The sequence below is a fragment of the Boleophthalmus pectinirostris genome, unplaced genomic scaffold, assembly GCF_026225935.1.
Source record: "Boleophthalmus pectinirostris isolate CB_2022bp ecotype Guang Dong unplaced genomic scaffold, ASM2622593v1 HiC_scaffold_21, whole genome shotgun sequence".
In the NCBI taxonomy this organism is placed as follows: domain Eukaryota; kingdom Metazoa; phylum Chordata; class Actinopteri; order Gobiiformes; family Gobiidae; genus Boleophthalmus; species Boleophthalmus pectinirostris.
This window is the reverse complement of record NW_026571175.1, coordinates 29,001,180-29,023,281: the sequence shown is the minus strand read 5'-3', so window position 1 is coordinate 29,023,281 and position 22,102 is coordinate 29,001,180. Positions and strand designations below refer to the sequence as shown.

Sequence of the window (22,102 nt, the reverse complement as noted above, 5' to 3'; positions counted from 1 at the left end):
AGTAGAAAGCAATGGTACCACCCCATACAGCATTAACAGACACACTATGGTAAAGCAAAAAACAAAAATATATATATATTCTTAGAGTCAGTTTCTTGAGGTTTTTCCATATTTTATCCATCCAGGAAAAAGCGCGAAACCTGCAAAGCGATACCGGAAAAGCTCGGGGGGCCACTTTGAATCTGTCAAAAAACAAAACAACAATAATAATCACAGTCAATCAGAACAGACTTCAAAATGGCCGTCTTTCTTGGTCGCTCCCGGTCGCCTGCTGCTTCGCGTGTATTTGGTATCGATCAGTCACTCACACTTAGTAGCAGTAGTAGTAGCTTTTGGTTTTTTCGTGTTTCTTTTTGGTTTGTTGAGCCTCCGCACCTCTTCCTCCTCTTCTTCTAGCGTTTTTTTTTTTTCCTTCCTTCTTCTTCTTCTTTCCCCCTGCAGCTTTGAGCACCTCCGGACGACACCTCTCGCTCTCTCCCTCTCTTCTTCGTCTTCTGGCCCTTTTGATGTAATCTTTGGAGACACGGGAGAGGGGCAGCTGAGGTGGAGGGCAGGGGTATTTGGGGTCTGTGTTATGCGTGTGTGTGGACTGAAGTCTTGGACAAAGGTCTGGACTGGTCTCGCGGGCGGACGCAGACACCGCTGCTGCTTGAGGTGGTGCTTTGGTTTTCTCAGAGTGGCTGCTGTTGTGTGATGACATGAGATGGGTCTATGGTGGTGTATAAATAAAAGAAGGCAAATAAGGCAATGAAAAATACATAGACGAGGGGTAAAACAATGGACCAAGGATCCCGGGGCCACAGAGAGTCTTTTGGGAGAGGGCAAAGGACTCCACCATGTTTGGCCTATATACGCTCAGAGGATGATTTCATGTTTTTGTCAGTTCAGGAAAATATGAAAGCGAATGGTTTAAAATTTTAACATTTCAGAATTTTTAACAACATTTTTCTACGATTAGCACTGATGGAAGAATACTGTGAAAATGTATTTAGTTACAGAATATTTGGTATATTTGGTAAGGTAGTCCGATACATCACCCAATCAGAGTACTGTATTCTGAGTACTTAAAATACTCACACCGAGTTGGATTATATTCTGGTGAGACAAATACTGCATAATATTACAAACTTCTATATTTTTGTTGCACTCTTTGTTCTGCATTTCTTTTTTTCCTCACCAATACCATGCAGTTCAAAGCCAAAATTACATGACGAAGTATTGCCATGTATTCTTCTCTATTTTAGGCAAAGGAGAAGTTCAATTTGTCAACTGGACAAAGTTTATTTGGTCCAAAATGTTTCGCCAAACCAGAACTGAAGGAGCAGCGAAACGTATTCGACCAAATAAACTTTGTCCAGTTGACAAATTGAATTTCTCCTTTGCCATGGATTCGACCTGGACGACAGAGGGATTTTTCACACATCTCTATTGTAGAAAAAAAAAAAGTAATTTGAATAGCACCAAATGAAAAAGTAACTGTACCGGAAAACAGTTTCTATAGACTGTGTATGTAAATAGACATAGTTAACTCGATAGCCACAGTGTTCCAAACAGGAAGTTTTTATGCGGCGCTTCCGGTTCCTTCTGATCCTGACTCCCATTGACTTACACTGGAATACTGTCGCCCCTCTTTCTGTAACTACTGCCATGAGCCTCATCATTTTGGTCTTAAAATGTTTGTATTAACTCGCTCTACATCAGGGATCTCCAACTTGTAGCTCGGGATCTAATAGTAGCTCTCCACCCCCTTCCAAGTAGCTCACCAAGGGATTTCTGAATTATAAGTCTTGTGCTGAATAACTAAGATCTGATGAATTAAATGCTTATTATCATTGTAAATGCACGCTTTTAATGCCTAAATTTGTGAATTAATACATGGATAATTGTTTATGCTTTATTGACATCTAACTGTCCCCATCTAAGGCTCTTATGTTTACTCAATTTCTTCCAACTTCTAAAATGAGCAACTCTCTGGCATTTTTGTTTTTTTAAGGTCGCTCACCAATGGAAAAAAGTTGGACACTGCTGCTCTACATGATTAAACAAAACCCAGTTCATAACAAAGACCCTGGCTCCAATTCACTTCTGTAAACGCTGGCATAGTGGGCTTCATTTGAGTGGAACCAAACACTATCGGTGACGTCACACGCACTTTGCCCACTTCTTTATACAGTCTATGACAGTTGCGCAAAATTAGTGCTTCAAGTCAAATTGGCTGGTTGAATAAGTTGCCAAGACTGTTTTTCTCTTTTGTATTGTATTGCGAAAAACTGTGATTTTGTACCAATAATAACTCTGTATAAAAAGGACTACTGCTCTAAATATTCAGTCTAATTACAAAAATGAATTCAAGAGTTTTTAACGTGACAAAAAAACTTTATATTACGATAAAACTTGTGCATGTAAAAGTGATGCTGTGGAGTCCATTGGTCCATTATTTTAACGCCTTCGATCCTGGTAAACAAGTAGAATATTTTAAAGCTTTGTCAAACTTTAGGCGTAGCTCTTGACTTTGGTTCACTGTTGAGGAGGTAGATGGTACCTGGGGTCTATTAAAGTTGCATTTGGCATCTTCAAAATGTTTCATACAAAATAATACAAAAATAGATGATTTGTTCAAAGTAAAAGGGATGTAAAGAGATGGTGGAGAAGTGTGAGCGCTGGATCGATCCTGGACAGATCTCGTGTAAAAGTCTTTTTCAACTAAAGCTTTTCCCTCCGTTTGTTGGTTTTGACATTTTTGGTTTCAGTTTTTGGTATTTGGAGATTTCGTTTCTTCTTGTGTGTCCCTCCTGCTTCACGCTCGGTTCACAAGTCTCTTTTTCTTTTGGCGTTTTTCACGTCTTTTCCCTGCCCTCGTATTCAAATCTCGTCAAAAGCACAGAGCGGCCTCAGCCCTCAGCGCCTCCTCTCCACTTCATTATTTGGTTTCAGTCTACCCCCCCATCGGCAGTTCTCTCTGTCCACACCATCCAGTCTCACCCGGCTGCCCCCCTCCTTCGTCTGAGTATATTTTTGGCTTCGGGAGACTCGAGAGGGGAGCAGCGCGGGCACAGACCAGCGAGAGATGGCTGAGACAGAAAGATGGCTTTGGTTGAAAGGCGAGGTTGTACATTTAAATCAATAAAGCTTAGTCGAACTCCTCCTCTTCTTCCTCCTCTTCTTCCTCCTCCCGTAACCCGCTCCGATGGGACATTTGGGGTCAGTCGGCCATAGTCCCTCCGAGCGGTGGGGGGGAGGCTTCGCTAAAGGAGCAGAAGGAGCCCGGACTGGAGCAGGGTGATTCCTCGGGGCAGGACGTGGGGCTCATGAGGTCAGACGGGCCGGGCGCAGAGGCGGAGGGCTGCGGGTACGACGCCCGGGGACCCCCTCCTCCTACTCCTCCTCCTCCTCCACCGCCTCCCGCTCCGATTCCCAATCCGCTGCTCATCGCGCTGGCACTGACCATGCCCATCGCAGAGCCAGAGCCGGGCATCATGGGCAGCAGAGAGGGGCGGTTAAGGAAGAGGGAGGGGCGCATGGAGGATGACACTGCGGTGCCACCAGGACCGCCCAGGAGCATGTGCCCGGGACCCCCCTCCAGGCTGGACAGGGGCAGCTGACCCCCGCTGGCGGCCAGAGCTGTTACAGGGAACACAGGAGTTATAAGTACAGAGAGCTGAAGGTGGTGAAGGGTGAGGATGGGGGTGAGGATTCACAAAGACACGCTCACAGCACGATGTACACAAGAAGCTGAAGTGATGGTTGGTGGACTTTTTTAATGAGTTTTTATAGGCCTATTGCAATGAATTTGGTGTGAAGTGATTAGTGCTCCGGCCAACCCTTTCCCAAGACTGCATCAAACAGCCTTGTGTTCAAGCAAATGAGGATTTCTTTGTTATGTTATGCAAAAGTCCTAAAGCCTGATTTCCACTGCACGATTTTTTCACGCTTTATAATTTTACTGAATGTCACACTAGACGACGAGAGTGAGTTTAAATTGTATGATGTGACACAGGCACAGCCATCTGTAAGTAAGAGCTTTGTGTCGCATTTTTGTATGAAAAGTGCTCTATAAATAAAGTTTGATTGATTGATTGAAAGTTTGTCTGTGCAAATATCAGGCTCCAGGATCCGTGTACCATTTGTTTCAATTAAAAACGAAAAACAATAAAATGGGAAAAAAGTTTGTTATTTTAGTTTTAGTGTCAAAAAAAAAAAAAAAAAAAAAAAACAGATTTCAAACTCTATTGCCAATATTAAATTTAAAGTTGATTTCAAATAACACCAATCAAAAAACAGTTTCGGTGGCTATTTTAATTTTGATATTTTATTCTCTCTGTTTTTTTGTTCCGAAAGTTCTCCTGCAGTGTCAACCATGGATCTATAATAAAAACTATTTTTATTATAGTTCTATGGAGTCACGTGAACAAGTTTATTGCCTCGCTGTTTCCTGTTTCTCATCATGGAGTTAGATTTTAATAGATAATAGATTTTTTTTTCTCTTATTTCTATTTGTGGTTATTATAGTTGTGATGAGCAGTGTAAAATAATAGTCTTTAGGTATCTGTTGAATATTGCATATGCAATTTATCATTTACTGTATGATAATGCAATTTATTATTTATGGAAACATCCGAAATAAACTTATCATGGAGTTCAACAACACAAAATTGCAACGATTTTTCAGGCAAGTCCTTCTAGCAGCAGAACTTCCGGGGCAAATAAACCAGAGAGAGTAAAATATCAAAACTGAAATAGGCACGACAATTATTTGATGATTACTTGAAGTAAACTTTAAATTAAATATTGGAAATAGAGATGAAATCTGTTTTTTTTTTTTTACATTAAAACGGAATAATGAAATACTGTAAACTGTTTTCCCACTTTATTGTTTTTCATTCTTAATTCAAAGAAATTCAAAAGAACAAATGATACACAGACCCTCCAGCTCCATGTGGTAATATTTCTGTAATTGTACCTTGGAACTGATTGTGCCCAACAGTTACGTAAAATACCTTATCGTTCCGTAATTGAAGCAAAGCCGTCTTTTCAATGTCACTGAAATGTGCAAGTATAAAGGAATGATATGTCTGAATGAAGCAGCTCCTCCTCCTTGTGATGAGGAAATAATATTATATTATTGCTCAAAAACTGCGCAATATGAATCCTTTAATACACTATCTGTTCATTATGAGTTTCGTCTTTCTTTGTGATTTATTAAGACTAATCAAGACATAGGTTTGGTCTTTTATTGAAGGTAAAGCAAAAAACATGACAAAAAGTGGTGTAAATCAAAACATCTTTGTGGTTTGACAACATTAACAGTCAACTCACTTTAAAACGATTCAGGAATTTATTGTAACATAGATTTTTTTGTTGTTATTACTACTATGTTACTACGACTAGAGACGTATTATGAGCTGTCAGCACTTCTCTGTCAATAAAACCTTTTGATGCTTTCAGCGCAAAAAAACATGAGCCCCAAAGGGAATCAAAATAAACCCTTTTCACATCAAAACTTGGCCTCACACTGTTATAAGCCGCTGCTAGTACCACACTGGATAATATGGCCATGTCCCGAGGAGGCAGACATCGCAGAGGAACGGAGGAGGGGCACGTGTATAGGAAGATCCCATACAAACCAATTCAAAGCTTAGCCTGAAAAAAACATATTTGTGATGGTTAATTGATTCGACGACGGGTTTCCGCTTTGAAAAGGAGAATTTTCTGAACTCGAAACTAGTTATTTAGCCGTCAGCTCTTCTTGATATGACGGGGGATTGAGTGTCTTGGTGTGTTTACTATAATCGGACTTGGAGCTCCTAAGCTTTGCCATAAGGGTCTGTTGTCAGCTTGTGATAATAGCGAAGCATTGTATGAGAATAAAATTGAATCTTTCAGCAAAATAAGCGATTCAAAAGTTTGCGGTGAAGAGGAGGAGGAGGAGGGAGGAAGGCGGCGGCGGGCTTTGCTGTTGGCTACTGGAGCTTTGCAAAGAAGGCATTCAATTTTGCACAGAATGGATGAGATGGGTTGAATGGTGGATGGGCTTTTGATAAATGGATATTGTTGTGGAGACCAGGTGGGCCCGAGGGGGAGCACGGGCGCCCCCTTCTGTTGCAGTCATGCACGTACACACACACACCTTGCATGGTGGCCAGGGGGTTACTGCCAATGAGGGCCTGGTTCATCCCTGTGCTTACTCCCATCATAGTGTTCCTAAAGTGTGGATGTGCCCATATTCACACAAAGAACACACATGCACACACACGAAGGAACGAAACACACACACAGTCAAACCAAAACGCACGCACACATGTAGGGACACGAGGCAGGAAGGTTAGGGAAGTATTTACAGGGAACGGAAGTGGTCTATTTACTGAATATTAACTAAATACGGTAACACTTTATAATAACTACACCTTATTTAGCCTTAATAAAGCATGAACCAAGACTTAATTAATAATGATTCACGCTTAGTAACTACGTAATTACTACCTGAATTAGCACTTAACTTGCACTTAATTCACCTGTGCTGTAAATAGTTACTCATAAGTATTTCTTACTTAATTACTCATGAACTAACCATTTGTGTGTGCATTTGTAAATGTTTATTTAAGTACAAATTTGCGCATTTATTAATGATTAGTAAGCCATGAGAGAATGATTTACTAGTGATGCATTATTGTTTCTCTGGAATTTGACCAACCTTAACAAATGCTTCATAAAGCAGAATTAGTCTTCACTTTAGAAAAGCTCTCAAAAAGACTTAACTAACAGATAACAGCTGCCTGAATTATCATTGCATTATATTATTAGTAAATCATTCTCTCATAGCTTATTAATGATTAATAAATGCTCAAATGTGTACTTAAATATGCATTTGTAAACATGCATATGGTTAGTTCATGAGTAATTAAGAAGTATTGAGTAACTATTTACAGCACAGGTGAATTAAGTGCAAGTTAAGTGCTAATTCAGGTAGTAATTAAGTAGTTACTAAGCATGAATCATTATTAATTAAGTCTTTGTTCATGCTTTATTAAGGCTAAATAAGGTGTAGTTATTATAAAGTGTTACCCTAAATACTAATGGTTTTTGACACACTTTTCTAATATGTACACTACCTGTAAAAAGTTTGGACACACCTTCTTTCCACATTTGATAAATACAGAAGACATCAAATAATATATGAAGCAATATATGGAATTATGTAGTAAAAAAAATAAATTCTTAATTAGGGATGTAACAATAACCAAAATATTGTGATATTGTATCGTTGAAAGTCTCACAATAACATCATGGACCGTCACAATATATCGAATTATACCGTATTCTCTGTACTATTAGGCGCACTGGATTATAAGACGCACTGTCATAGAATGGTCTATTTTCAAACTTTTTTCACAAATAAACCGCACCTGACTTTAAACGAAACACAACAGTTGGATGGGTCAGTTGGACTTTGTGGCGTTCACAGTGACTCTGGGCTTTGTTCAGTTGTGGCGTGTAGGGAGGGTGCTGTCTGGGACCGCTGGATTGTCGGCGTGTTCGCAGTGACTCAGTTGTTCAGTTGTGTCTAGAAGTGGCACATTGCGCTCGTTTTTTCGGTTCATTCCTTCGTTCCGTTCTTCATCTGTGTGGAGTGATGAATGTGTCTGTGGGTGTTTTTCTCTGTGCGGTCGCTGTCTGGTCCATGTGTGTTTGTGTGTTCTGCGGGTGGTGCGGCTTTGTAGTTTACTGAAGTCGTGCTGGGACACCCGAGTGGATTCATGTTCGTGTATGGGGCACGCAGTCATTTTTTTGATGGGGTTGGAGGCTTAAGAGCGCGCCTAATAGTGCGGAAAATACGATAAGTCTCTTTGCTTAAATTAAGGCTTACGGTGCAACAACAGCTAAAAAAATCAGAGGGAACTACAGAGACCATGATCCTTTGCTCCATTTCAGCACAGACTACGTGAAGAAATAACAATTCTAAGCACTTTTAAATCTTAGTACTTTGGGTTAAGTCTTGTCAAGGCGTTTTAAAGGGAAAAAGTAGCAGTAGTTTTGTAAGCCTCTACAAAATATCGCAATAATTATCGTACCGTGAAAATATTGTACTGAGAGATTTCGATATTGTTACATCCCTATTCTTAATATTTGTTACATTTTTAATTCAAATCCTCAAAGTTTCCACCCTTTACTTTGTGGAAAGCGTTGCAAACCCTTGGCCTTCTCTCAATAAACTTCTTGATCAAGTCCCGGAAATGGATTTCACTTCACGTGTGCCAAGAAACGGTAAAGAAAAGTCCAAAGCGCAAAGCAGTGATTGAAGTTGATTAATTAAATGCCTAATACCACTGTGCATGTGTCATTTTGATGCCTAACTTTGTGCACTAATAAATAGATAATGGTTTGTTTTATAGGCATCTAACTGTACCTCATCTAAATCTTGCCTTGTCTCTTACATTTACTCAATTTCTTGTGACCGGTAAAACCAGTAGCTCTCTGGCATTTTTGTTTTGTAAAAGTAGGAGGAAAAAGGCTGGAGAATCCTGATCTACAATGTACATAATGATGAAAATATTGAACAAACAAATGAAAAAGTGTGTCCAAACTTTTGACTGGTAGAATACAGTGACTATATACTCTACATAATTCCAGAATATTTATAAACTTTTCTGTAAATCTGCATAGTTTTTCAATCAATTTGATAAGTTTAACTATTTTAACCTCAAGTAAACCAGTGCTTCAGATATTGTTTTGAACTAACATTGCCCAGACTATTGTGTGATTTCGGTCTATACAAAAATATAGAGAAAAATCCCGCTAATATTTTTCACAATTTGCAATTAAGACAGTGTGAGGGATTTTTCTCTATGTTCTTGGGCTGCTCCATCTCCTCCAACGCACCCATTTCAAAAAATTGATGTGCGAAATTCTCATTCATTTATATCGTGGGCTATATAAAAATAAAATAAGAATTTGAAATGCCTTTAGCACTGATAAATGACCTATTAAAATTCTTTCTATAAAGTCTGATCTTCAAATTTCAACTATGATATAAGAAGTATTAGAGTCTTAAAGTAATAAGTTGATGTAAGAGACTGACCCGGAGCTGAGCCCGTGCGCGCTGAGGCCGGTGGGGCTGGCTGTGCTGTGAGGGGGCGGAGTCACAGAGGAGGAGGCGGGGCCTGCAGGAGTCATGGGGCAGGACGCAGAGGGCGAGGAGCTGGAGGCTGAGACGAGAAGGCAACATTTAGACAATACACAATAAACTGTTTAATAAATAGAGGAGGTACAGTTTATACAGGGGCAGATGCAGGGCAAAGCTCGAGAAAAAACAGATCTGACACTGGAATAAACACTGATATAAACATTTCTAAATGAGAAATGACACAAAGGAGACAAAAATAAGGTGAGTAAAAGTAAGTTTGACCTGCAGAAGATTGATGTTTAGGGCTTGGGGAAAATTTGGGGAACAGTTTTAAAGCATAACCATGTAACTTTCTGGAGTTTCTGAGTGAAAACCATACTTGAACTAATTAATTTTATGCCATACTGTGGAATATTACAGCCTAAGGAACATAATTTCTATGAAAAACAAGGCTATCCTCCTGACTAAATATGAATCAGGTTTGTGGAGATGCAAACCCACTGAAAGTAAGGATGTATATGGGCCCGGTCAAGCAGAGGTAAACAGCAAGGCCAAAAATTCAACTTAATGCATCTGATATAAAAATGTATTGAACAGATACATATGTACTCTAGTTTATGAAACTGTTTACCTTTTTTCTGTACCATTTTTGGTTATAAAGTTACATACGTTTTAAACAGACCATGTATGAAACATGGAACAAAAATTATTTCCCAAATTTCAAAGACCTGCAAATCATGTAAATAAATTGACGTATTTCATCATATCTTGTGTTATTCGATCTTTGAACTGTTGATGAAGGTACATGATTTTTCAAAAAAAATGTATTTAAAATGATAAAAAATTTGCTTGGAAGGACTGACATATTTTATAGAAATAGTTTCCTTTCATTTTGAAGTAACATTAAAGTATTCGGAAGAAAAAAGCGACAAATTATGCAAAATCCTGCACCTTCTACTTGTTTGTACAATTTTCCCTCCGTTACTTTTCCCTTCGTTACCATGACCTTTCTTAATAAAAAATCTCATTACTCAAAAAGTAAGAGGATTTTCAACCTAATCTTGTACCATATGGTAGAAAACTATATGAAGCAAATATTCAAACCAGTTTGTTAAGGATATGTAAGTGAGAACCGATAGTTATCACTGTTTGTATTTATTGCCCAAAAAGTGCTGCATATTTCATTCCCTCCATTACCAACATGAGTTTTTAAATTTTTTGTCAACAACTTGAATATCGCAGGTTTAAATTTACCCTGTTGGAGTGTTAACTCTTTCCTACATTCTGATACCTTATTTATTTCAATAGTCCCTCTAGTTTCTGAATAAGAGCTATTTGAATGTAAAAAATCTGCCCGTTTCCCTCCGTTAAAACTTGACCGGACCCATATTTTTATGTTTTTCAGTGCAATAGAAACCTAAAACCTTTTATTTTAATTGATACTTTGGCTGAAAAGTTACATGAAGGGGATTTAAATTTAAATATCATACACTATACATTTCTATTATACATAACATTTAATCCACTTTTAACTTTCTTAATCAAAAATGTACTTCCAGCAATAAAAAATATAAATTGGAGATTGCTTTACCAAATAAAAGTATAAAGTCTCGTCTTTTGGCCTGTTCTTTTCATTAACACAGTGGATCTGGACTGGACTGAGCAGACTTTAAGTGTCAGAGCGTCGCCTCGGACTCAATCAGCCGATACATTTCCAGGTGTTTGTTACCTGTCATCTCATCTGTCACGTCTGCGGAGCGGCGGATCACGGCTCTATAAATCACAACATCCTGTCGCCACGGTAAACAACTCAAGATGGGACCTGAGCCTCCATTTTGGTGTCAACAGTGCGTCATTGTTTTTCTGTTTTTCCTCAAAGATTTTTTTTTTCTGTCTCTCTCCTTTTCTCCCTCCCCCCAACTCTCTCTCTCTCTCTCCATCCCTTGCTCCCCAATTCTCTCTCTCTTTCCTTCCCTAATGCCCCAACACTCTCTCTCTCCCTCCCCAACTTTCTCTCTCCGTCCTTCGATCCTTAATTCTCTCTCCTTCCCTTCCTAACACACACACTCTCCCTCCCTAGCACTCTCTCTCTTTCTCTCCCTCCCCAACTCTCTATACCTCCCTCCATCTCACGCTCCCTAACTCTCTCTCTCCCTCACTTTCTAACTCTCTCTCTCTCTCCCTCCCCCCTAGCTTTCTCTCTGTCTCTTTCCCTCCCCAATTCTCTCTCCCTCCCTAAACCCTCCAACTTTGTCTTTCTCTCTCTCCCTAACTCTCTCTCTTTCCCTCCCTCCCCAACTCTTTCTCTTTTCTTCATCCCTAACTCTCTCTCCCTTCCTTCCTTCCTAACACACACTCTCTCTCCCTCCCTAGCTCTCTTTTTTCCTCCCTCTCCCAAATCGCTCTTCCTCCCTCCCCAACTCTCTCTCTCCATCTCTTGCTCCCTAACTCCGTCTCTCTCCCTTCCTAACGCTCTCTCTTTCACTCCATCCCTCCCTCCCTAACTCTCTATACCTCCCTCCCCAAAAGTCTCTCTCTATACATCCTTCTCTCCTTCCTCCCTATATAACTCTCTCTCTCCCTCCCTAAACATCAACACTCTCTCTCTCCCTCCCCAACTCTCTCACCATCCGCTGCTCCCTAACTCTCTCTCTCTCCCTCCCTCCCTAATACACACTCTCTCTCTACCTCCCTCTTTCCCTCCGTAAACCTCCCCAACACTCACTCTCTCTCTCCCTCCCCAACTCTCTCTCTCCCCATTCCTCTCTAACTCACTTCCTCCCTCCTTCCCAAACTCTCTCTACCTCCCCAACCCTTACTCCCTCCTCCCATACACTCATTCTTTCCCTCCGTCTCTAGCTCTCTCCTTAACTCTCTCTCTCTTTCCACCAAATCACAGTTTCCAGGTCGGTTCATCAAAAGTGAAAGGCCTGAGACATTTTCGACAATATCAACTTTCGCCAAATAATGTCAGGGCAGGTTTAATCTTCCAGTATCTGACCTCTGGATCCAGAAACTCAAACTCAAACTCTCACCTTTAATAATTTATTGACAGCACAGAGGGCCCAGGCACACAGTAATTATAACTCACCTGTTGTGCTGAGGCTGGTGGCGACCTGGGACAGACCCGGACTCGAAATCTGGAAAAGACGGACACGGAAAGAGACAAAAGACGTCAACAACAGAACTGTAAAACATGTCAGGGCAGCAGACACAAACAATTGAGATATTATAAGAAATAGGCAACTGAAAGGTGCACTGTGTAACTTGGTCTGGTCTGGTCTCCATGAAGATAGAAAGGTTTAATGTCATATTGTGAAACATTCCAGACAAAAAACAATAACAACTCCATGGAGAAAAGCATTTAACGGACCTCCACCATAAAAGTAACAGAGTGCACCTTTAAAATAAATCTACTTAGATGTAAGATTTTGTCCAGTGCTCAGCCAACAAGCTCTCCCATGCTACCACACAACAAATCTCCAAAAATACCGTATTTTTCAAACTATAAGGTGCACTTAAACTCCTTCAATTTTCTCAGAAATCAACAGTGCGCCTTATGTATTAATTCTGGTTGTGCTTACTGACCTCCAATCGATTTTATGTGGTACACAGCACTCAAAAATCTGTCAAATGTGTTAGTACAACTTTGGTAAACTACAAAGCCACAACGGTTGATGGAGTGTCGGAGCGTTATGGCTACCGTCGTCAGAGTCGTGTTTTTTAGTCCGACAGAAGCTGACCACATCAGTGCACAAGGAGCGAGCTGTTTTTTTTCAGCGATTATAGTTAGTTAACCATGTGTTTTTAAGTTTTGTTTCTGTAAAATGTAAAAAAAATGTGTGCAAAGCTGCATCAAACACATTATTACACAATGTATATTTGAGTTCTCCTCGTAGGAAATAAAAATCTAAACTTAACAGCAAGCACCGGGAGAAATACGCCACGATCTGCCGACGGATCGTGGACGCCTGAACTAAGGGATCAAGCTCAAGTGTCGTCCGTTTGTTTTGCTTAATGTGCCTTATAATCCGGTGCGCCTTATGTATGAAAATAAACGAGAGAATTCAACATCATTGATACTGCCCCTTACAGTCCGAAAAATATGGTATACAAAAACATGATACAAAACTGTACAACAACTTGGTAAAAACCATGTGATTACTGGGATGCATGCTGATATGTGTTGTGATAGCGCTCTGAAGGGGGAGTGACTTAGCAGCGAGGATTTGAGTTGGTCAGTGTCCGTACCATGTGTGGGCTGTAGCCGGGGCCCTTGTGCGTCAGCCCGGGGGAGCTCTGGGGCAGAGGGGGGGTGGTGCTGGTGGAGGGGTTGATGCGTTTCTCTTTCTGTCGTCTGTTACAAAACCACACGCGGATCACCTCCTTCTCCATGTTCAGCTGCTCGGCCATCATCAGGATCTCCTCAGAGGTAGGCTTCTGGTTCTAAACGGGAAATAAGACAGATTTAGAAAAGGACTGATGCAAAAATATATGTACAATTAGTTTATATTGAAAGCTAAGACATAATTCTGCTGACTTTTAGGGTTAAATGTTTGTTTGTTGCAAGGATATAATGATTCTAGATATGGCAAAATGTTATATTAACTCGGAACAGCTTGAAACCAAAAAGGTAAGACAGCAAGTGTCACTAGAATTATCCAGTGGGAGTCTTGACAAACAGACTTTTCCTGGAGTGACATGTCGTCTCAACCACAGCTGCCAATTTGTAGCACAAAAAAATCTTCTAACATTCAGAACAAAATATATAACTTATTTTGGTAACACTTTAGTTTAGGGACCACATATTAATAGTTAACTAAGTGGTAATTGGTAATAGTTGGTATTAATCAAACACTTATTAATGCTTATTAACACAAAAATATCTATTGTAATCTCCACTACTTTAATGGGAAGAAAATAGTTGATGGTTAATACTCGCAAAATACGGCCTTAGACAAAAATAAATACTAACAAAGATGTAATTAAGCACTTATTATGCATTTTACTATTACCTATTATCTACTATCTATAAATATGTGGTCCCTAAACTAAAGTGTTACCCTTATTTTACATGAGATAAGTAATAGTTTAGTGCTTCGATTGTTGATTCTGACAAAATTCACGCTGTTTTTCAGTCTTTTATGTTGTTTTTTTCCAGCCGTTTTACATTTTACAAGTAGTTATTGTTTTGTTTTTGACACGAACTGAGCATGCGTCTCTCTAATTGGTTAATCCGCCTGTCAATCACGCCCTTTGAAATCAGGTTCCTGTGTGGTTCTGACTGGACAGGTAAGATATTTCCCAGCGGTCTCCCATCTAAGTACTAACCAGCCCCAAGGACAAGATCAGGCTTTGACCAGGAGGTTTGTTCTGGTGAGATTTAACAGGAATTAACCACACTTTCATAATATTTAAAATAAGATCCAACTGCAGATGAAAAAGAGAAAAATAATAAACTCAAATTTTTAAAACTTACCGTGCTGAAGTTGCGTTCCAGGACGACTCTGACGTTGGTCTCGATGCTGGTGCGTTTTTTCCGGCGTCGCCCCGGGAGACCCTCCATGCCCAAAAGAGGAGAGGAGAGAGAGGAGGGGCTGGGCAGCATGCTGTCCACTGCCATGGTTTCTATTACACACAGCAGGCATTTATCATTATCTCATTATTTATTTATTTTATAGGGACAGAGCATATTAAGGAACATCTATTATTCCATAAACAAGAGATTTTCTTAAGTCTGAAAGCTCCTTCTCTCACCTGCGTCGCTGAGCCACTTCTCCAGCAGAGGCTTGAGTTTGCACATGTTCTTAAAGCTCAGATTCAGGGCTTCAAACCGAGAGATGGTGGTCTGGCTGAAGTCGTTGCCGTACAGTTTGCCCATAGCCACGCCCACATCGCCCTGCAGACAGGAAGAAAAAGAATACTATTACACAAATCTGCAAAAGGAATCGAGCATTAACATTTTTCTCAGCATAGTAAGTAGTGATCAAAAAGCAGGTTAAATGTATCTGTAAAATAAAGTGGACACAGATCTTTCAAATAATAAATTTAGTATATGGTTGTGCACTAACATTGCGTCATCCATATGTCTGTGTATGAATGAACCAGTTGTCAGCTACTCTTATGTCAGAGTGTTTGAAGTGAAATGGACAATTCAAAACAAAATATTATATCTTGTGAATGGTGAAAGTACACAGCCATGAAAAGAAGAAGGTTCCGATCACTCAATGCAACTGAGAATGGAACAATACAAAGCAATTTTGGGTGCAAAGTAAGACTGCTATCTTAAATTTTAACTAAGTCTGGGTGATATGACAAAAAAAACAACACATCTTTTTCATCACAATGTTTATTAATTTGACTTGTCTTATTAAAATATCCTGAACATAAACACAGGCTTTTAAAAACTGTCACTTAACACAAAAAGTAGTAGTAGTGATTTCTCCCGTATTTACCTGTGTGAACCCCAGTTTGATGCGTCGCTGTTTGAAGGTGCGGGCAAACTGCTCGAGCTCCTCCAGGTCGCTGGGCTCCTCGCTCATGTGTGCCCCGGCGCCGAGGCCCGAGGGCAGGGAGGAGGAGGGCAGGGAGGTGGGGGGCATGGAGGAGGTGGAGCCTGGGGAGGGTCCGGAGGAGACCACCCCCACGGTGCTACTACTGGGACCCACCATGGAGCTGCTGCTGCCGCTGGGGACGATCACATCACTGCTCTTCTCCCGCTGAGAGAGAGAATGACAAATGAACAGTGAGTAAAACAAAGGACTGGACTGGGTACTGTAGCTATGGACCAGTAGGTACTAGGGCAAATTTACTTCCCTAATTATTGACCAATTACAAATATTTGTTTATTTATTTAATTCCTTAAGTATAAAAAGACATTAACTGTGTCACAACATCAAAGAAATGAATGAAAAGGAGCAGAAAGAAGAGTAATCTTATGTTATCTGCCACCTTTTCCCTTTTCCAGACAAAACATCAACACCGATAGTCACTTTAAAATTTCAGTTCAGGCACAATCAATCGCACTAGTTGCAAACAGAAATCTTCACTATTATGCACAATTTAGTTTCCTTTTTTGTACATACACATTGCAGTGGATTTTAAATTTTTAAATATTCTGAAGATATACTAGTACAATACCAACTTTCAATAATTGCCACAAGTAGTGATGATAATATCTTCCAAGTCTGAACGACAATTAGATTGAGAATTAGAAGTCACAATGGCAAGTTATAAATCAGATCTGGGATCAGGGATTCTCTGGGATTCTCCAGAATAAAACACATGTGACTGAATAAAAGCGAGAAAGAAAATTTGAATGTTGTGCTGTGAAAAATTACGGAGAGCATCGTAGTTCATATATACCCAAGTCATAGTTCAGTAGAGACTGATCAATATGAGCAATTTACGGTCAAAGCCAATACCAATAGTTTAGAATTCAAAGCTACCGATGGCCGATGAGCTCTGCCGATATTTTTGGGCTGATGTGTAGGGACGATTTTTATTATTTTCCTCAAATTATGTAATTTAAATGGACAAAAAACTCACCCATAGCTAGGGATGTAACAATAACCGAAATATCGTGATATTGTATCATCAAAGTTCTAGTTTTTTTAGTTTTATTTATTTAAAAGGGACAATGCATATTCATGAACATATACTTGTAAATATGCCAGAATTAACCCGAAGGCGACTTTTCATCTGTAGTCCCTGGCAGGTCAGAGAGATAGACACATAAGACATAAAACATAAGAACATAAAACACGTCACAATAGACAAACACACAAGCATGACACTGACATTTACATAGGAGCATAACATTAGTGGTTACAGATCTGGTTTCTCTTAAGACATCGTTTCAGATTAGTTTTAAATGAACTGAAAGTGGTGGAGTCTCTTATAGCAGCTGGGATGTTGTTCCAGATTTCTGTGCCCTTGACTGATAACACCTGTTGACTGAAAGTCTCTCAAAAAATATCATGGACCCTCACAATATATCGACTTACAAGCCTCTATGCTTATGGTGTGGTAATAGTTAAAGAAAGACAGAGGGAACTACATAGACCATGATCCTTTGCTCCACTTCAGTGTAGACTACATGAAGAAATAACAGTTCTAAGCACTTTTAAGTCTTCGTTCTTTGGATTAAGTCTTGTCAAGGCACAAAATATCGCAATAAATATCGTACCGTGAGATGTATATCATGAATTATATTGTACTGGGAGATTTGGATATTGTTACACCTCTAATCATGAGGCTCCCCACGATATCGCAATAAATATCGTACCGTGAGATTCATACTGTGACAATATCGCATCGTGAGACTTGGATATATCGTTACACCTCTACACATAGCACTTTTTTTTTTTAAGACCTTTTCTAAGACCTTGTTTAGTCCTGACGGAAAGCCAAATATTACCTTCCTATAGATACACTTGGCTTGAATCGCTCAAATCAACCATAACATTATATGCACGCGGCCTAAACAAGCCCAATATGTCCACTCATTTATATTTTAGCTCATTCTTCAGCATTACTGGTAGCTGGTAAGTAGACTAACATGCTAAACATACTGCCTTGTATTTGCCATAGATGCGAGACCAAATGAAATCAGTTTTATTCACTTCACAAGTTTCTGTTCACAATGTTACGCTTCATACTGTATATATATATTGTGTATATGGGAACGCAGTATTATCCAAAACAGGTGATTTCCATATAGACACACATGCATCTTCTTGGATCTAACACAGGCTATGAATCTTAATAATTCATTTTTCACCAAAGCAAAACAAAGTAACCCATGGCGTGAATGCACCATCACATGTCTGAGACCATTATAGATTTTTTTATTACCAAGAGATGAAGTCATGTCAAACGCAAAGGCTCCCTCTGCCCCCTCTGCATGTACGTTACTTATGCAGGGACCGCACATGTAAATACGCCTCGAAGACACTCTATTGTGCATAATATTGGTTCAATTAGTTGCCCGTCCCAGAGCGGAAAAGGGTTAAGTGTGTGTTTCGATATGCAACACAAAGCAGGCTGCTCTACATGACTTCTCCAGGCTCCCATGGTTTAACACCGGGCCTAATGTTTAATGCATAGGGTTAGTTTCACATCTTTGCTTTTCATACTAAACAATGTATGCAGAGTTGGACATTGTTCTTATTCAAAGCCAAGCGTAGCTCAAGATTGTGGGAGCATCGAAAGTGCAAGTCGTGTACTTTTGCTTAAAGGGCCCATATTACGCTATTTTCTGATCTGTGTTCTGCTGTAACGTTGTTTCCTCATCATAAACATAACCTGGAGTTGTGTTTTGTTTCATTCACGCACGTTTAACAGACAAATCCTGCATATTTAGGAGTTAATATGATGATTTTAGCTCTGGAATTGTCAAACTCTTCTAAACAAAAGATGAAAGGTAGCTGTTATTGTGAAGATGTGGACAGACTAATAATAAAATCACTAAAATGTGTGAATGAAACAAAACACAACTTGATGTGTGTTTTTGATAAGGTAACAACATGACTTAAAGCTCAAGTTTTCTGTAATATAAGACCTTTAATTATATACTGATTAAATATGAACGCTAATTAATGCCAAAAGTGGAATTTCCCATTATTACTATGCATATATATTTTTAACAAAAAGATTTTTTAATCAATATTAGGGATGTAACAATAACCGAAATATCGCATGATATTGTATCGTCAAAAGTCTCACAATGATATCGTGGAGCCTCACTATATAAATTGATTTACAAGTTCCTTTGCTTAAATGCATTTTTTAATAGTAGAAATAGCTAATAAACTTCAAGAACTACATATCCCATGATTCATTTCAGCGCAAACAACATGAAGAAATATGTTTTTTACTTGAATTCTTGGGATTATGACAGTAATAATTCACACCAAAATCTTGTCAAGGTATTCTAAAAGCAAAAAAGTCTCCTATCTACAATTATATCAGCCTATCCAAAATATCGCAATAAATATCATACCGTGAGATACATATCGTGAGAGATTTGGATATCGTTACATCCCTAACCAATATGCATTATTTATTTTCCCTAATATTGTTTGAGCACAATTTTAAATACATTTTTTTCTCATTCATATCTAATAAAAGTGTCTTCCAATATTATTTTTATATATAACAAAAACAGGACAAACTTTTAATAATAATAATAATAATTGCCTCCTTTTACTGACAGAGGACTGGCTATAGACTTCTCCATTATCCATTAAAAAGACCCAAACCGATCAATGACTATTAGACATGACTGAATCTCAATCTGGATTAACATTCAATGACTTGCACAACCCAGCAGTAGTAAGTATAGCTCCTGACCTGTGGCGGTAGTCCGAGGCGTGGGGGGGTGGTGAGCAGGGCGCCCGGGCTCTGCTGAGGTAGCTGGATCAGGTTTGGGGAGGAGAGCAGAGACTGTTGGGTCTGCTGGGGCTGTGGAGGCTGAGAGAGGAGGAACTGAGCCGTGGACTGAAGAGGGTGTCCAGGCATCAACACCAACTGCTGCAACTGCAACAACTGCTGGATGTCCTGAAAACACAAAAATCCATCAATTCAGTCACACTTTATAAAGGATGTAGGCTTAACTTCATAATGGACAAATAAGTTTATGGTTTATTATGGTAGATCTTGAGCTAGGCTTGGTCTTGTTCTGTTTTGTGTTACCTGTGCTGTGAGCTGGATCGGCTGAGACAGGGCGAGCTGAGGAGGAGGCGGGGCTTGGAGCGGCTCTTGTTTGATGCTCTGCTGCTGTTGCTGCTGCTGCTGTGAGGCCTGAGCCTGGGCTTGGGCCTGAGCCTGAGCTTGGGCCTGGGCCTGTGCCTGGGCGTGTGCAGCCTGAGCCTGAGCCTGGGCCTGGGCGTGAGCTGCGTGGGCGGCGTTGGACTGTTGGACAGCGGCGGCGAGGAGCTGAGCCTGGGCCTGCTGCAGGAGGAGCTGCTGCTGAGCCGGGAGCAGAGCCGCCAGCTGAAGAGAGAAGAAACATCCATATGAGCTGATAATTTCTTCACATTGTATCTCTGCAGTATTAAACAGTTACTAAAGTCACTATAGTTCTATGAGAGCCCTAGATGGCAACTTCACAACTGTTCTAGTTTTGTTTTTTAGTGATTTTACCACAATTCTGCCTAGAAACTGCAACAAACTTACACTTTGACTTTTGACTATGACAACAAAAGATATTGCAAACGTTTAAGGCTGAGAAGGTTATAAGCATGGATTTATGGTTATAACTGTGACTGTGAAGTATATGAGTATATTGTGCTTAATAAGTAAAATCTGATGAATTACCATTGTAAATGTGTAATTTTACTGTGCACTAATAAATGGATAATGATTTATGTTTAATAGGTATCTAACTGTACCTCATTTAACGCTTGCCATAGCTCTTCTACTTTCTCAATTACTGGCAACCATTAAAAAGAGTAGCTCCCTGGCATTTTTGTTTTATAAAGGTAGGTCACCAGAGGAAAAAGGTTGGAGACCCCTGTTGTAGTAATAATCTATCGTAACATGGCGTACATTATTTACATATTTGATACAATTTGTGGTTAAACATCTACATTTGACTAGAAATAGAAGTGGTTTCATATTCATTTAGAGTATTGACGTCATACACGAAGGGGGGCAAGAGAGAGATTTCACAACTGTTGGTGTAACTGCTCAAACTGATCATGAAAAAATGGCGGGACTTTCAGCAGCCCCCTCTAGTGGCCAGTAAAGGATGTGACGTATGTGAGTGTGACGAACCCCAGCCAGTTGACTTCCGGCGAGCATGAGCTGTGTGGTGTGGTGGTGCTGGGCGGTCTGCTGCTGCTGGGGCGGGGGCTGAGGGGGAGGCGGGGCCGGGGCCACTGTGCTTCGCGGCTCTGAGCTTTCGTCGGCACGTATCTGCAAAAGAAAATTTTACATCGGTATAGATCATAAACAATGAGAGTTCAACTGTGGAAAATGTTAAATACTGGAGATAAAAATTATTATCTTAAAGGTGAAATGTGTAACGTTTCTGGTAACCTGCTTGGAGATGGAGATTATCGTATTTTTCGGATGATAAGTCGCACTTTTTTCATGGTTTAGGTGATCCTGAGACTTATACTCTGGTGCGATTTATATATTAAAATGTTCACACTGACAGCTGCGAGAAGCTCTAGTCCTGTATGTCAGTATCTGCTGCTGCTATTACTCCTGTAACACTGTCACTTCACTTTACTGTGCATGTCTCCTGCAGAAAAAGCTGTTGTCCTGCTGCAAGTAGTGAAATAATCTGTCAAAAACAGTAATCAAGCAGCAGGAAGAAAGTTTGGAGTGAACGAGAAACTTGTGAGGGACTGGTGGAAAGTGGGGATGGAGAACACAGCTTCATGGCAACCGGGAGGGTGTGCCATGTAACTTTTCTAGAGGTCATTGGATGGATGGACAAAGCCTGGACTTCAGTGACAAGTGAAGCCATCCTGTCGGGATTCAGAAAGGCCAGAATAATTCTAACTGGAACTGATGTTGAGTCTGATGACAGCTACACAGAAGAGGAAGTGGCGCTCTGTTTACCTCCAGAGGTCAAAGAGTTGCTCAGAAGTGACACCGAGGATGAAGAATTCAAAGGATTTAGTGATTTGGACGGAGATGGAGAGTTTAATAAACTTGTTCTGTTCTGTTATTGATGCTATAGTTATCTGAAGAACTGTTCATATGTGACGTTAACCGTCTGTTGTTCTCTGTTCTATTGTTATTACTATAATTTTCCTTTCAAGTCGAAATGTCGGCTCCTGGTCTCTGATTTTATAAAATAAATTTCCCCCCAAAAAGTGCGACTTATACTCCGGTGTGACTTAAATATGTTTTTTTCTTCTTCATTACGCATTTTTTGGTGCGACTTCTACTCCGGAGCGACTTATAGTCCGAAAAATACAGTATATTGCTTTGTCTGGAACTCTCCATGGTATTAAATCTCTCTAT

At 39.9% G+C, this 22,102-nt stretch overlaps 1 protein-coding gene across 1 annotated transcript in view; it reads right to left on the bottom strand.

Annotated features, from left to right (window-relative positions):
* Window positions 1–3,202: 3,202 nt before the first annotated feature.
* LOC110172188 (POU domain, class 2, transcription factor 2) overlaps window positions 3,203–22,102 on the bottom strand; it is a 153,263-nt gene continuing 134,363 nt past the window's right edge. The window contains exons 5-15 of the mRNA XM_055157103.1: window positions 20,900–21,040; window positions 19,817–20,116; window positions 19,475–19,681; window positions 15,577–15,840; window positions 14,879–15,020; window positions 14,601–14,749; window positions 13,373–13,567; window positions 12,213–12,261; window positions 9,077–9,203; window positions 6,128–6,201; window positions 3,203–3,621 (exon numbers count right to left, since the gene is read on the bottom strand). Of these exons, the coding sequence (XP_055013078.1) occupies window positions 3,203–3,621; window positions 6,128–6,201; window positions 9,077–9,203; window positions 12,213–12,261; window positions 13,373–13,567; window positions 14,601–14,749; window positions 14,879–15,020; window positions 15,577–15,840; window positions 19,475–19,681; window positions 19,817–20,116; window positions 20,900–21,040 (2,067 nt within the window). The remainder of the gene's footprint in view (window positions 3,622–6,127; window positions 6,202–9,076; window positions 9,204–12,212; window positions 12,262–13,372; window positions 13,568–14,600; window positions 14,750–14,878; window positions 15,021–15,576; window positions 15,841–19,474; window positions 19,682–19,816; window positions 20,117–20,899; window positions 21,041–22,102) is intronic.